At 41.8% G+C, this 16,806-nt stretch overlaps 2 protein-coding genes across 2 annotated transcripts; both read left to right on the top strand.

Moving 5' to 3' along the window:
• The first annotated feature begins 20 nt into the window (after positions 1-20).
• On the top strand, positions 21-3,535 carry oxsm (3-oxoacyl-ACP synthase, mitochondrial). The gene is made up of 2 exons (XM_054764556.1): positions 21-1,092; positions 2,706-3,535. The coding sequence occupies exons 1-2, from the start codon at positions 128-130 to the stop codon at positions 3,106-3,108; spliced, it is 1,368 nt and encodes a 455-aa protein (XP_054620531.1). The 5' UTR covers positions 21-127; the 3' UTR covers positions 3,109-3,535.
• A 148-nt stretch (positions 3,536-3,683) lies between these two features.
• Positions 3,684-15,489, top strand: lrrc3b (leucine rich repeat containing 3B). Its single transcript, XM_054764557.1, has 3 exons — positions 3,684-4,625; positions 9,054-9,302; positions 9,446-15,489. Exon 3 carries the CDS (start codon positions 9,560-9,562, stop codon positions 10,340-10,342), a length of 783 nt encoding a protein of 260 aa, XP_054620532.1. The 5' UTR covers positions 3,684-4,625; positions 9,054-9,302; positions 9,446-9,559; the 3' UTR covers positions 10,343-15,489.
• Positions 15,490-16,806: the final 1,317 nt, after the last annotated feature.

The following is a 16,806-nucleotide window of genomic DNA, read 5'->3' as shown; positions in this document are numbered from 1 at the left end:
AGTGTGCCTGAATCCGACGACAGTTCAAATTCTTACGCTTTATTTGTGCGACTGCAGTGAATGTTTGCTGTGTACAGTAAATGGCAAACTTTTTATTTGTCTGTTTTTAATTTAAAAAAATACCACCATGGTGTCTTTTTGGGGTAAGTTCCAGCTAAGACAGAGTGGCAAGCTCCTGTTTGGGAATAACAACTTGGTTTGTACAAGATGGCGCAGCACTGAAAAGCACAGAAGAAGGGTTGTAATCACAGGCATTGGTCTGGTGTGTCCTCTGGGCACAGGGACTGCTCTACCCTGGAGCCGTCTCATTCTTGGAAATAGTGGGATTGTTGGTCTGGACTCCGAGGAGTACAAAGCTATTCCCTGTAAAGTAGCAGCCTTGGTACCCAGGGGACATGGAGAAGGTGACTTTGATGAGGGAATGTTTGCCTCCCCAGGAGAGATGAAGAGCATGTCACCAGCCACTGTCATGGCACTTGGAGCTGCTCACCTTGCCCTGCAGGACTCCGGGTGGTACCCAAACAGCACAGAAGAGCAACTCAGCAGCGGTGTGGCTGTCGGCATGGGCATGGTGTCACTAGATGAAATTGCGTCCACCTCTGTTGCCTTCCAAGAAAGGGGTTACAAGAAAGTTAGCCCTTTCTTTGTGCCTCGTATTCTTGTAAACATGGCCGCCGGGCATATAAGTATCAGACACAAATTAAAGGGACCCAACCATGCAGTGTCCACAGCCTGCACCACAGGTGCACATGCCATCGGCGATGCTGCAAGGTTTATTGCCCATGGTGATGCAGTTGCTATGGTTACAGGAGGGACAGAAGCCTGTGTTGGACCTCTGGCAATAGCTGGGTTTGCCAGGGCACGTGCCCTTGCCACCAAATGGAACGAAGAACCCAAACTAGCGTCAAGACCCTTTCATCCAGAGAGAGACGGCTTTGTGATGGGCGAGGGATCAGGTGTGCTCCTGCTGGAGGAACTGGACCATGCAGTGAACAGGGGAGCCAGAATCTATGCCGAGGTGTTGGGATATGGACTCTCAGGGGACGCCAGCCACATTACAACCCCCACTGCAGATGGAGACGGGGCATTTAGGTAAGAATTGATAAAGAATTGTTGTCTTTTTTTCTGCAGTTCTATCTTGTGACAGTCTTTCCCCTACCATTATATTAAGGGGACATTTCCCACAATCCTTCCACAATGTTTACCGTTTTTCTTTACTAATTAGCTTATTCAATCCCAGCCATTTTTCAAAAGACAACCCTTTCAGCACCGGCCATTTTGAGTCAATTTTGAGTCAGTGCATTTGTTCTTTGGCTATTTAAACATGGAACCTAACAAAAGAAAGATTAGACCCTCGTCTTTTATGACCTTTTTCCGTTCTTGAGTAATCAGCACAAGAACATAGATAAGTTTCAGGAAAATACCAGTTCTCTACTAAAAAGGAGAAAAACAGCTTTTTGTGAAATTTCAAGCATAACTTCCACTTTGACACAAATGTTTTGCTTGCCCAAATATCTACACGAAAAAGGGTTGCTTTGCATCAAAATAGCTATTAACAAATACAACACCAAGAACTATTTACAATTTTCACATTTGTGTATGTGTGTGCACGCGAGTGTGTTAAAATTTCCCTACAATGCGAAACCTTCCGCTCGCCACACTCCTCCACGTCCCTTCCACTTCCTCCTTGCTGTCGTGTGTGTGTGTTTTTTTTCCCTTCAAATTCACGCTGAGCTCTTAACAAATGCAATTCTGCCACCTTGTGGCTGTTTTTATGGCTTAAAACAGCCCCAAAAGTGACATCCATTAGTGTGCAGTTGCGTCATCACCTCTTTTTGCCTCTCGTACAAAAAGACTTAAAAGACGTACATATACATCTTTGGTATTAAATGAGTTAATAAATCATGCTGTCTTGTGGTTGAACACGGCCTGTTATTAGTCAAAACATATTCATATTGAAGCATATTTTATGTATTTTTTTTTACCAAAATTAAGCATTTGCAATCATAAAAATGGCTAAATGAGCTAAAATACATATACATATACATATACATATACAGCATGATGTGATCTGATGATATGTAGTATTCTACACTTGTCTCTTGGTATCAGTAATGTTACGAAAATGTTGGGTGAGGCACACAAGCACCATACTTGATTGCAGGTTTGAATTAAAGGCACAATAATCCCTGATAAAAATCCTTAATAAAAACACGGTCTGCTGTTGCAGCTGTAAACCATGGCAAGCTAAAACTCAAACTCTGAACCCCCGGCGTCACATCCTGTCCGCCAGCCACTCAGCCCCTCAAGGGAACAGGTTCATAGCAACACACACGAGCACAAGTCTTATTTACAGTATATCTTTAGCAGCTTATTATGTCTACCATATTGGGTAATAGGAGTGTAATGGTGACTACAGGGGTGTTATGTCATGTCTAGAGGGCTCTAATAATGTTAAAAAACATATTTAGAAGGTTGTAAACAGCTTTTCCATACTCTCACTATGAAAAAAGGTGCAGAAGTTACAATTGGCTCAAAACATTACTTTTTTTTAACATCAATATTAAAATCAATATTATATTGGAAGAAAAGCGATATTGCCATATTGATCTTTTTAGCCAGCTTGAATGTTCATTTTACTATTCTATTCTTACTCCTAATTCGTCGCTCAATTGTCCTAAATAGCCGTCTGCCTTTGTGAACAGGTGCATGTCGGCAGCCATCAAAGATGCTGGCGTTTCACCTGAAGACATAACGTATGTGAACGCCCACGCTACCTCCACTCCTTTGGGCGATGCGGCTGAAAATGTTGCCATCAAGAGGCTCTTTGGCCAACATGCGGGACGCTTGGCTGTGTCCTCCACCAAGGGAGCCACCGGACATCTGCTGGGTGCCGCAGGAGCTCTGGAGGCAGCATTCACTGCTCTCGCTTGCTATCACCGTGTCCTGCCCCCCACCCTCAACCTGGACCACACCGAGCCGGAGTTCAACCTCAATTACGTTCCCTGCGTAGCACAGCCATGGCAGACTTCGGGCAGACGTGTTGCTCTCACTAACTCTTTTGGATTTGGAGGAACCAACGCCACACTGTGTCTTGGCAGTGTGTAAAAAGTTAAATCAATATGGCATGTGTGTGCGATAGATACATGCTATTAATAGAGCTCATTGAGATGTGTATGCTGAGCAGCATCTAAAGTAACAAATTTACCAATGTAAGCTTTTGTTTCTGTCTGTTGATGTCACATTTCAGAAGAAAATCTGCTTCCTGCACGAAGATATGAAAGCATATGGGTTGGGGTTGTCCAAAGTGCGGCCCTGGTGCCATTAAATAAAATAAAAAAAACTTCCATTCGCGGGTCGCACTTTTGGGCACCCCTGCTATCCTCATTAGGATGGCAGGTAAAACGGAATATACACATATATACAAACAACCATTCACATTAATAATTCGTAAGAAGTGAATTGTAAATTAAATAATTTTTCTTATTTATTTACAGGGACAGTCCAAATAAATAAACATTTTTAATCTTTTTCATCTGCAGTCCCTAGTCTTAATTTCATGTACTAAAACTGTATATAACCTAATAATTGGAAAACAATGAGGAAACAATCAAACCACATCATACCAAGACACAAACATGCACATGCATGACAGGATACAAACAACGTCGTGAATTCTGATGAAGCAGGATTGCGCTCGGTGAGGTAAAACTCAATCCACTGAAGTGCATCTGGTGAAAAATTTAAAACGACATCATTTTCTCTGCAGGATTATATGCGGGACAGTGTCAAATAGAGACATGAGGTGACATGACAGTGTCTTCTTTTGATTCAGAAACTCAGCACCGACAACCCGGTCTAACTTGGCTATGAGGTTTTCAGTCAAATAACAAGTTGCAGTCTGGGTGGCCCTAAGACCAAGCTGCATGGGGTACGGTGTTCAAATGACTGATAACTTGTTTTGCTACCAGTTTCTCTACAATCTTGGACACTGTGGGTAATTTGCTAATGTGTCTATAGCAGGGGTGTCCAAACCTTTTCCACAAAAATATGACAGTATGCACGGGCCACTTTAATATTTTGTATATGCTCCCTATAACTCCCCACCCCAGCCTCACCCAAATTATGTACAGTAAAAGCACCTTTTCCCAAATTACGTGGTGTGGTATAACCAGGGGCAGGTCATTGATGTGTGAGGTGATTTTGGTGGCACTACACTTCACAGTCCTGAACATATTGTTTCTTTTCGGTATAGACATTTGTGGACTGTCCCTGCGCTCTGGGTCTCGCTGCCGTCTTCCCATATAGATCAATGCACGGTATATTGCCATATTGCACAGAGGGGAAAAAATAGGATGTAGCTCGTTGTAATCACTGTTGGAAAGAGGTGTCGTTTGCTGTCTACGAATGATCCCGGAAGTTCGAATCTGTGACTATATTTCTAACTTTACCGCAGTGAAATACCATGACTAAAGCGGAAACGGAGATTTTTCCGGGTTTTCCTATGCGCTGACTTGACAAAAGCCCTGTAGTCCCATTGAGTGTTGTTGTAAACGTGTTGTATGAATATTTCCATGAAGAACACGGAGGACTGTGCACGTGTCTTCTTCATGTGATGTTTGCAGGTGAGATGTCGCCTGTTGCTGCACATACATGATACATGGTTTTGCCCCACTTTTAACATGCATGCTGCGCTGCTGTGGTTATTCGTGTGTGTTTTCATTGAGGGGATGATATAAAACGTCCACTGCTGCATTAAATGTCTACGTTGGATTGCTGGCTGTCGCAAAGGCTTTTATTGGGTTGAGGGAGGGGCGACGAGTGTGCATATTTTTACAGCACGTCTGACCAAACGCCGTTCAGAATTGTGGGAAATGAATGTTTGCATCGGTTATTAATAAAGTCACGTTGACATGACAGTTGCCGCGTGTGCTGATTCATTGTGAAGGGAAAACATCATTTGATTCGGCGCATAAACAATGTACCGACATCAGCTCATTCTAGCATTGCGTGTGGCTCTTCGCCTCCAATTGCAGCTTTAATTCAAGGCTTATTGAAGGAAATGATGGCATTAATTATGCACTTATATTTAATGGAGTCTGGCAGTAGTTCTGGTAACATTCAGCTGCTTTAATTAAAGCGATATATGCTGCATGTCATTTCAACCATGCGCAGGTACTATGCACTTTTGAAACATGGAGATGAAATGATCTTTTATGGTAGGTTTACAATTTAGCAAAATATGTTTAAGAAACAACATTAAATGAAGTTTGTAATTCATTTGTATTTGGTTGAGTGAAATAAGTATACCAACTCCCACAGAGCAGTTAGGTGTCCATGAAACACACACAAATGAGTCCTTCTAATTTCAACTCATTATGTGGATAAAAGACACCTGTCACACAAACACCCTCTTCCGTTCAAACCTCTCCACCACCATGGGCAAGACCAAAGAGCTGACCTCAGGGACAAGAACCACACAAGACTGGAATGGCTTACAAGGCCATCAACAAGATTATAGACCTGCACAAGACTGGAATGGACTGCAAGAACGTCAAAAGATTTTAGACCCACACAAGACTGGAATGGACTACAAGACCATCAACACAATTGAAGACCTACACAAGACTGGAATGGACTACAAGACCATCAAGAAAACTGTAGACCTGCACAAGACTGGAATGGACTACAAGACCATCAACACAATTGTAGACCTGCACAAGACCTGGAAAGGACTACAATGCCATCAAGAAAGCTGTAGTCCTGCACAAGATTGGAAAGGACTACAAGACCATCAACAATTGTAGACGTGCGCAAGACTGCATTTTGAAGCTCTACTTTGAACCTCTTCAAGACACCTGTCACACAAACACTCTCTTCCATTCAAAGCTCTCCACCACCACGGGCAAGACCAAAGAGCTGACCTCAGGGACAAGAAGGTAGACCCGCGCAAGACTGGAATGGCTTACAAGACCATCAACAAGATTATAGACCTGCACAAGACTGGAATGGACTACAAGAACATCAACAAGATGTTAGACCTACACAAGACTGGAATGGACTACAAGGCCATCAAGAAAACCATAGACCTGCGCAAGATTGGAATGGACTACAAGACCATCAACACAATTGTAGACCTACACAAGACTGGAATGGACTACAAGACCATCAAGAAAACTGTCTACCTGCACAAGGCTGGAAAGGACTACAAGGCCATCAAGATATGGGACCATCCTCAGTCCAAATGAAGATTACTGGTGCCGAGTGCAGTCCAATAACCATCACACAGCATCTGCGAGAGATGGCTTTTAAGAACAATTAAGGTCTTCATAGGCCTCGTCTCCTTCAAGGGCACAAAATCGGCCGTTTGAAATTTGCACGAGAGCACCAAACATGGGGTATTGAAAGGTGGAAGAAAGTTTTATTCTCTGATGAGAAAAAAATGTAACCTTGATGGTCCTGAAGGCTTCCAGTGTTACTGGCATGACAAGCAGATCCCACCTGTTTTCCACACAGCACAGTGGAGGGGGCGCCATCATGATCTGGGCTGCTTTTTTCCTTCAATGGAACAATGGAGCTTCAGGTTGTGCAGGGGCGTCAAACGGCAGCTGGCGATGTGGAGAGCCCTCGTCTGTGTGGTAATGACTGACTTTTTCAACATGACAACGCTGCAGTTCACAATGCCCGCCTGACAATGGACTAACCTCACTCTTTTGGACTATCCTGCGTGTACACCTGATCTAAATTCAATTGAGTACATTTGGGGATGGACGGCAGTTCCAGACAGTTGATGCCTTCCGTGAAGCCATCTTCACCACCCGGAGCAACATTTCCACTAGCCTACTGAAAACACTGGCATCAAGCATGCCCAAACCAATTTTTGAGGTGATTGACAAGAATGGCGCAGCTCCTCATTACTAAGTCCTTTTTTCAACATTTTATTTTTATTTTAGGGGGGTTTTGTTTGTTTTTGGAGCTATTGCCATTTTTTGTTTTTGCATTTTGAAGCTCTATTTAGAACCTCCTTAAGATCCAACTGTGCAAAATGTAATTTTTTTTTTGTCTTAAAATTTTTATCAGGAGTGTATTTTATTATATCTTTTCATAGGACAACACTAAAGAAAGGATACTTTGATCAAATGTAAAGCTGTGTTAAACTGTACAAATTGGGCCCGATTAGCTATTTTTTCTCTCCGGTGTCATGTGACTTGTCAGTGTTACAAGGTCTCAGGTGTGAATGGGGAGCAGGTGTGTTAAATGTGGTGTTATGGCTCCCAATCTCTCTCATACTGGTCACTGGAAGTTCAACATGGCAGTCCATGGCAAAGAACTCTCTTAGGGCATGAAAAAAAAAAATTATTGCGCTACATCTGTATTCACTGATTTTATATGGATTTGGATTCTGCTTTATCATGCTTTATCATGTTTGTTAAAGTTTCCCTTTCAATTAGGTATCAAATTAATATGCAGACTTAAATCATAGTGATCGCGAGCGGACAAAATTGAAGCTCAAGTTCAGTCCATTCAAACGGAAGGATTCCAACATCCGGCTGAAATAAAACATATGTAGGGCGACTACTTATCTATTTAGCAGTGCTCATGTAAAACTTTTATCAAAATTTGACCGTGCAAAATACACTTTTTTGACCCAGAATTACTGACTATAACATTAATTAACAAATTAATCGTATTCAGTAATTCAAATTAATGAAGACAAAAAAAAGTTGTGTTCTTTTAAGTGTGCAGGAGTAATGTCTATATGGCTTCAAGTCAAATGTCTGATAGGGTACGCGACTATGAAAAGTTTGGGAACCACTGAAATAGATGAACCGTCTGTGTCGTCAAATTATTAAGTTATAAGTCAAATTCTAAGTCTTGCAATTACTTCAAGGTGCTGTCTGGCCTTGGAATTTTAACACATCTGTCTATCTATCCAACCACTATTGGTGACATATGCTGTTCTTATATGGTCAATTCTGGTGTACTGTATAAGCCGCTACTTTTTCTTAAATTTTGAACCCTGCGGCTGAAACAGCGGTGTGGCTAATCTATGGCTAAATTCTAATCTCGTGAATTCTCTGTTACTTCAGAACTACTACTAATTGTTTAAATACTGTGCCGCTCGTGAGTCAGTGAGGATATGGTACCTCTTTCTTTGGCAGGAGCCAATCACGAGCTATCAGTGCACTCACAATGAGGTTGTCAACCCATTGGAAATCGCAGGAGGTCATTATATATATAACAACATAACAGTCTGACTCACGGTGTCATCATAGTACAACACTACACTAACTTCATCACACAGAGACTTAACACTCAAAGTATACCTCAGAAATATACAAACATGCACCAATAAGTTTAAAAAAAAAAAAAAACAACATTTGAAAGTCTTCCATAAGGTGTTGTTTGAGTAACGCATTCATTGGGGTGCTGCAGTGACGTCAGCCTTCCCTCTAGGCTCCTGGTGGAAAGAGGCAGCATTGCAACGCCATCCATCTATGCTGCTTGTCCTCCAATGAACTGGTCTTCTGGCAGTAATGGATTATGGTTAGATGTTAAAATAGCTGGTGTTTATTTATATAATGTATATTTCCTACGTACCTTTTTAGTGTGGAGTTACTGTGTGATGAGTTTAATGTTGTTTGTAAGGTGACACCAAGAGTCAGACGGTTATATTGAGTTATGACTTCCTGCAGTTTCCAATTTCCGGTTGTCAAGCTTGTCATTAGTTTTTTATAGCTCATGATTGACTTCTGTCAAATAAAGAACTGCCTGGTCCTCACGGACTTGTGCGCGCCACAATATGTCATTTTATGACGTGGACACGTGTGGCTTATACATCATTGCAGCTTTTTATGAATCTGGGTTTCCCTCTAAATTTAGTAGGTATGGCTTCTACACTGGAATTTACGGTATTTTGTGGTTGAAAAAAAATGTAGTTTGGAGCCAAATAAGGACAGAACCTTGAACATTACAGATTGTAACAGAAAACCTCAGAGAACCTTACGCCTCAACCATCCATCCACCATTTTCTTCCACTTATCCAAATCCAGGTGGCAGGGGCAGCAGTCTGAGTTGGGAAAACCAGACTTCCCGGTCTCCAGGCACCTGACATCGAGGTGTTTCCCAGCTGTGGGACATAATCCTTGCAGCATGTCCTAGGTCTACCCTTGGGCCTCCTCCCGGCTGGGCACGCCTGGAACACTTCACCAGGAAGGCATGAGAACCAGATTACCGAGCCATATCAACTGGACTCTTCTCGGAGTCCCTCCTGGACCAAGCTGTTGACCCTATTTCTAAGGGTGAGTCCAGCCACCCTACTGAAGAAATTAATTAAGAAATTAATTTGGCTGTTTGTATCCGCGATTTCGCTCTTTCCGTCAGTACCCAAAACTGGCAGTGACCAGTGACCCCTTTCATCACTATTGGTTGTATCCTGTTCCAGGTTTTGCGATACACCAATAGTCGGCCTGCTGTAACGATCACACACTACCATGACTTGTCTTTAAAGAACCAGTGGTGCTGGTCCCAGACGGGATGCCGCAGACAGCCAGTCAGTATGACTGCATTAGAGTTGTGGCTGTCAGGCTCAATCCCTACCTGCTTGCTCCTTCAGAGCCTGGTACTCATGGCCCTGTGCTTGCCTTCGGCCAGCATGTGCCCACGTGGCTGCAACTGCCAGCGCGACCTCCACCTTCATGGTCTAAATGTCAGCTGCAGTCAGTCCCGGCTGAAAGAGATCCCTCCGAGTCTCCCAGTCGACACGGTCTTGTTAAGGCTGGACCACAACCAGATAGGCAGTGTACCCGATCAGGCTTTCCATGGACTCTGGCTTTTGAGAGAACTCAACCTTTCGTACAATACTGTGGAGACGTTGGGGGATGGTGCATTCACTGGCATCGAGGCAACGCTCCAAGTGCTGGATCTCTCCCACAACCGCATCACCAGTGTACATAAGGATGCCTTTTCCCGCCTCAAGGCTCGTGTTATTATGGATGATAATCCCTGGCACTGTGACTGTTCTCTGCAGCAGGCACTGGGCGGGATGGCCCACAACCATGAGGCCACCACTCGGGTTCTGTGTAGGAGCTCTGAGCTTCGCGACCAGGAGGGACGACCCTTCCTGGCTGTCGCTACTGATCTCTGTAACATCACCAAAAGGACCACAGACTATGCCATGCTTGTGACCATGTTCTGTTGGTTTGCCATGGTCATTGCATATGTGGTGTATTATGTTCGTCAGAACCAGGAAGATGCCAGACGGCACCTGGAGTACCTCAAATCTCTCCCGAGCAAGCCCAAGAAACCAGACGAAGCTGACGATATCAGCACTGTCGTCTGAGAGCACCTGTTCCTAAAAGCTCAACTTCAGTCTTTATACAGCCCAACATCTTTGCATTTTGCACAAATAGTTTTGTCTCCCAGGGTTTTGGTCATGATAGTCTACTCATCTAATTGTCTTACTGTCATGTATTTTACACTTTGCGTAAACATTTACAATCCAGTTTTAGAAATCAAATCGCGCTTTAGGACAGTGGTGGTCAAACTTGTTAATTTGTCCCCACCAACGTTTACAAGAGATTTTATTAAAACCTTTAACATATACAGTATATATACAGTGCATATATAACATAATTCCGGTTTCTGTCATTACGATAATCCAAGAGGACAACAAGGCTTTGTTACAAAGCAGAGTGGGGGTTTGGCGGGTTCAGGGTCGAAGAAGCAAGCTTTACATGACAAAGTTCCACAGAAAGTTCCTGTTCTATCCAACAGGTGGGAGTTTCATTGTTTTTGTGTTTTATCGTGTTGATGTTTTGCGGGAGGTGGATACACAGCTGATTCAAGGAGGAAATAATCTGAATCCCAGTAAATTCGTAAATACTCCAAAAATTAATCCAGTCTCAGTAGGGAAGTCCAGACTTTCTGGCCGCCTCTTCCAGTTCCACTGGGGGTACACCGAAGCATTCCAAGGCCAACTGTGAGACATAATCCATCCAGCATGTCCTGGGTCTACCCCAGGGCCTCGTCCTGGCTGGGCATGCCCGGAACACATGACCAGGGAGGCGTCCGGGAGGCATTGGCACTAGATGCCCGAACCCCCTCAGATGGCCTCTCTACTCTGCGCTCCTCCCAGATTACCGAACTCCTCACTCACATGTTTTATAGCTCAAATTGTAAATCCAAAATCGTTTCTTCATGTACATTCTGGGTGCCTTATTGAGTAAACAGCTGTCAAATTCTATTTTGTCTTTTGAGTTGGTTTGGTAGAACACGTAACGCACACAATGCTGAACAACTGCCACATGTTGAAAGAAGTAGAAGAAGTAGTTGTGAATAAAGGGACATTGGTTTTACGTGTCATTTGCTTCTGGACAAATGTTAGAACCCATTGTGGCCGCGAGTCCAAAAGTACAGTGGTGCGAAGAAGTGTTTGCCCCCTTCTTGATTTCTTTTTTTTGCATGTTTGTCACATTTAGATGTTTCAGATCATCAATCAAATTTAAATATTAGTCAATGACCACACAACTGAACACAAAATGCTGTTTTGAAATGAAACTTTTTAGGAGGAAAAAATCCAAACCTACATGTCCCTGTGTGAAAAAGTGATTGCCCCCTAAACCTAATAACTGGTTGGGCCACCCTTAGCAGCAACAAGTGCAATCAAGCGTTTGTGATAACTTGCAATGAGTCTCTTATAGCGCTGTGGAGGAATTTTGGTCCACTCATCTTTGCAGAATTGTTGTAATTCAGCCACATTGGAGGGTTTTCCAGCATGAAGCACCTTTTTAAGGTCATGCCACAGCATCTCAATAGGATTCAGGTCAGGACTTTGACTAGACCACTCCAAAGTCTTCATTTAGTTTTTCTTCAGCCATTTAGAGGTGGACTTGCTGGTGTGTTTTGGATCATTGTCCTGCTGCAGAACCCAAGTTGGTTTCAGCTTGGGGTCCCGAACAGATGACCGGACATTCTCATTCAGGATTTTTTGGTAGACAGCAGAATTCATGGTTCCATTTATCACAGCAAGTCTTCCAGGTCCTGAAGCAACAAAACAGTCCCAGGCCATCACACTACCACCACCATATTTTACTGTTGGTATGATGTTCTTTTTCTAAAATGCGGAGTTACTTTTACGGTAGATGTAATGGGACACACACCTTCCAAAAAGTTCTACGTTTGTTTCATCAGACCACAGAGTATTTTCCCAAAGGTCTTGGGGATCATCAAGATGTTTTCTGGCAAAATAGACGAGCCTTAATGTTCTTTTTCAGCACTGGTTTTGGTCTTGGAACTCTGCAATGCAAGCCGTTTTTGCCCAGTGTCTTGAACACTGACCTTAACTGAGGCAAGTGAGGCCTGCAGTTGTTTGTATGTTGTTGTGGGGTCTTTTGTGACCTCTTGGATGAGTCGTCACTGTGATCTTGGGGTCATTTTGGTTGGCCGGCCACTCATGGGAAAGTTCACCACTTCACAAGGTTCCATGTTTTCGCCATTTGTGGATAATGACTCCCACTGTGGTTCGCTGGACTCCCAAAGCTATAGAAATGGCTTTAGAACCTTTTCCACACTGATAGATCTCAATTAATCTCAGTGAAGTTATGTTTTAACAGGGGGCAATCACTTTTTCACACAGGATTTTTTCTCCCTTAATAATAAAAAGTTTCATTTGAAAACTGCATTTGTGTTCAGTTGTGTTGTTATTGACGAATATTTTAATTCGTTTGATTTAAGTGTGACAAACATGCATAAAATAAATAAATCAGGAAGGGGGCAAACACCACTTTCACACCGTTGTATTTAACTCTTCTTATAAGTTAGAATGCAAATATCAAATGTATCATTCAAGAGGTTATGTGCACATTTGGTAAACAACAAAGTTTACATGAATATAGATGATATCAATATAAATCGAACATGAATATAGATTATATTAAAATAAGTATCAGTCATCAGTCGCCACTTTGTGGTTCGAAGTTTGCGGCTTCACTCGATATATTAATAAATCATGCTGTTTTGTGGTTGAATATAGCCAATTATTAGTTTTCAAAATATGTACATTTAAGCAAATGGCACATTTTTTGCCTAAATTAAGCATTTTCAAGCATGAAAATAGCTAAATGAATTAAAATACACACAGTATATAAGGCATTCAGAAGAAGCATTCAAAGACGTGATGAAATGTAGTATTATACTCTGGTCACAAGGTGTCAGTAATGTTAGTCTAATATTGGGTGAGACACACAAGCACCAGACTTGATCGCCTGAACAACAGGCTGTTATTGCAGGTTTAAATTATTACACAACCGGCACAATAATCCCTAATAAAAAACCCTAAAATAACACGGGCTACTATTGAGGCCGTCACCCACGCCAAGCTAAAACTCAACTCTGTGACCCCACCCCACTCAGCTCCCCTAGGAAACATGCATATAGCAACACGAGCATGAGTCTTTACAGTATGTCTTATTTTCTCTTGTTATGTCTATAATACGAGTGTAAAGGTGACTATAGGGGTGCTATTTCATGTCTAGAGGGCTCTAATACTGTTGAAAATCGTATTTAGAAGGTCGTAAGCAGGATTTCTATGCTCTAACTACAAAAATATTCCATTTAGAAATAAGCAAGCTGTGGTTTTTTCAAAGACATGATGCCTTTCTCCTCGTCACTTGTTCACATGGTGGCACTGTTTACTTACCCTGCGCCTATTCCTCAGCAACCAAATGGCCTGTAATGCTTTGATTGTGTGATATGGATTTCCACCAATAGGAAAGCAGTCTCATGCGTCATTACTTTTGGTTTGCACACGGATTTCTCGCCTTTGCAGCACAAGCGCAACAAACGTGACGACACAAAGACAAAATTACACAAATTTTATTGATCATAAATGTGGTTGTACTTGACCCATTAACCCCATTTAAAGACTGATTTGCAGTTTGAAAGGGAGCGTCTATGTGACAGGGTCATCACGCTGCACCGCCTTAAAGGGATAGTTCGGATTTTTTGACGTGAAGTTGTGTGACATCCCATCAGCAGTGGGCTATATCAACAGTGACTTACCCCCCCATTTGGTCCCGCGAGTTCAGTTCTGGACGGATTTCTGCTTAGTTGCTAGGTCATTTAAGTAAAGAGTTTGGCTTCTCAAAACAGTATGTGTGGATGATGGTCACATCTAAATCGCCGCGGCCACGGCGGAAGAAGATGTAAGCGCCTTCATCACATACGCACGAATGGAGACGCAACAGTGCGCAGGGACATGGCGGGAGACAAATATAACACCGAGCGATTTGTGACATCTGATTTTTTTTAATGCAAATATATTACTCTTTTGAACGCATATTGTTTTGAGATGCCAACCTTTTTTACTTGAATGACCTAGCAACTAAGCAGAACTACGTTCCTCGTCAGGTAAATCCGACCAGAACTGGACTTGCGGGACCAAATGGGGGGGGGGCGTAAGTCACTGTTTATATCGTACACTGCTGATGGGGATGTCATGCAACTTATGTCAAAAAATACAAACTGTCCCTTTAAACTCGCATGAATTTTATGCAGCAGTGCAAGAATTGTTCATATTATTTACGGTAGGGGTGTCCAAACCTTTTCCACCAAGGGCCACATACAGAAAAATCAAAGGATGCGGGAGCCACTGATAATTTTTTAAAAATTTTATATAAAGGCTAAAAAAAAGCCTGTTTACATGTATTCATATATTTAAAGTCAAAGTTTTGTGTTATTAATTATTAGTATCAAATGTCATCTTCCTTCTTTACATTGTGCCTTTTTGCTCTTTTTCCCGTTTTTGCAGTTTTTTCAGTGTTTCATTTCATTTCTGCAACGTGCTGCGGGCCAATAATAAGCAAGTCGTGGGCCACAAATGGCCCCCGAGCCACACTTTGGACACCCCTGATTTCCGGTTTCGAATAAGAGTCGGTGTTCTGCGCGGATGTGCAGAAAGTCCGATGGGGTACGAAATGTTTTACGGTTACTTGTTGCACAACTACGCAGCGTATGCAATGTGATCACATTGTCTGTGTATTTTAACAATATTTTACAGAAACAAAAAATGGTGTGAATAGTCCGATGAAGGGGTTATTCCACAAGCTGGGTAGTCACTATAACATTGTAAATGATACGTTTTACAGCAGAATTCTTTTTTCATACATTTTTGATCGCCCTTGCTGTTACACTCTTTCTAACTTTTTGATGTTATCAAAAATGTAGAATATGTTTCGGTCTTAATTGTAGAAAGTCTCTTTTGTATGCATGTTTAAATCTATGCCTGCGTTGAATCTTCTCCTGATTGCTTGTGATGATGACATGATATGCAGCAGGAAGTTTCAACTCAAATTCGAATAGGTCCGGTTAGCGAAAATGTCCTTGATAATATACGATGACAGTTGTGGTATAATTTGGGTTATGATTTATTCTTAAATCTGTGATATATGTGTGATCAACAGCTGACTGTCCAGTCAAATAAATGGTGAATTCAGAACAATTTTGAATCCGTGTCTGATTCGTTCTTGTTTTTCTATTTGAAACACTAAAAGTTCACCCGGAAGAAGTTTCACTTAGGTGTGCAAGTCATGTCTATGGTACAAGTAGCGACGGAAATTTCGGCTCTTTTGAGAGAGCTGGTTCTTTCGGCTCCCAAGTGGCTCCTCGATTTTTTTGTCGTCTTAAATTAATTTATTACAAAGTTATATTTATTGTGTAAAATGAATTAGTAATGTAAAAATTACATGATATCAAATATTTATTATTTAAGTGGATTTATTTAAACCTCAATGAACAGTTACAAAAATATACTATAATATAATATTATATTATAAAATACAAAAACAAACATCTCAAGAGACAAATTAAGTCAAAATAGGTCAAATCTCTTCATGCAAATTTCTAGCGAATGAATCGGCTGTCAGAGCACCACAGCGTGTTTAACTTGACCAATGGCATTCGCCTTAATATGGAATCGGTTCCCAATTGGCTCTCAACGACGCGAACCGGCTCCTGTCGTTCAATTAAAAAAAGAGCCGATTCGTTCGCGACCGACATATAACTACGTGCAAGTAAACAATCGTAGAAGACAGAGGAGGACCGGGGATAGTTAAAAATACATAAAATGGAAAGTTCTGAGGCATATGCTGACATAATTACACGTTTTTGAAAGCGGCAAATCGCACGCCGAAATATACTGAATATTTTATCGTGCACTAGCGTCACGGCGCCAGTGTAAGCGATGTAGGCTGGCTCCTCCCCTCCAAACCTCTTCCGGGTGTACTCAGTGTCTATTAGATGTAAATTCAGAAAAACATTGTTTTTGCTGTTGTTTAAGAAAAAACGAATGATGAAAAAACATGTAGATATCCGTTTTTTAGTGTTGGTTTCAAATAAAATACTAATGAGCAACACCAATGAATGAATGATACGGATTATTTTACTATATAATGATGACTGAATAACATTGCTGTAAATACATCAGCCTTTTATTTTCAAAAGACAGGGGGCACTCGTCTTGCAGACAACACTTCCTTGTTCTCTCCTTCTACTGACTCATTTCCTAAAAGCTTGCTCTCAGCCAGCATGCAGAACGTTATTGCCCTCTACAATCCACACCCTGAACAGCAGCTCAAATTGAGTTGAGTTGCAGTCATGCTATGGATTTGTATTTAGAATTCACCCAACTACAGTGAGTTCCTCCAGAGATGACCAAACACCTTAAAGTTATAAGATGTGTAACATAATAACGCTGGATTTTGATGAATCTCGATATTTTTTTTTTATAATAAATTGAATGTCACCTAG

The sequence above is a fragment of the Dunckerocampus dactyliophorus genome, chromosome 20 (assembly GCF_027744805.1).
Source record: "Dunckerocampus dactyliophorus isolate RoL2022-P2 chromosome 20, RoL_Ddac_1.1, whole genome shotgun sequence".
NCBI classification, from domain to species: Eukaryota; Metazoa; Chordata; class Actinopteri; order Syngnathiformes; family Syngnathidae; genus Dunckerocampus; species Dunckerocampus dactyliophorus.
The sequence above is the reverse complement of the archived record's forward strand: the minus strand, read 5'-3'. Positions and strand labels throughout refer to the sequence as shown.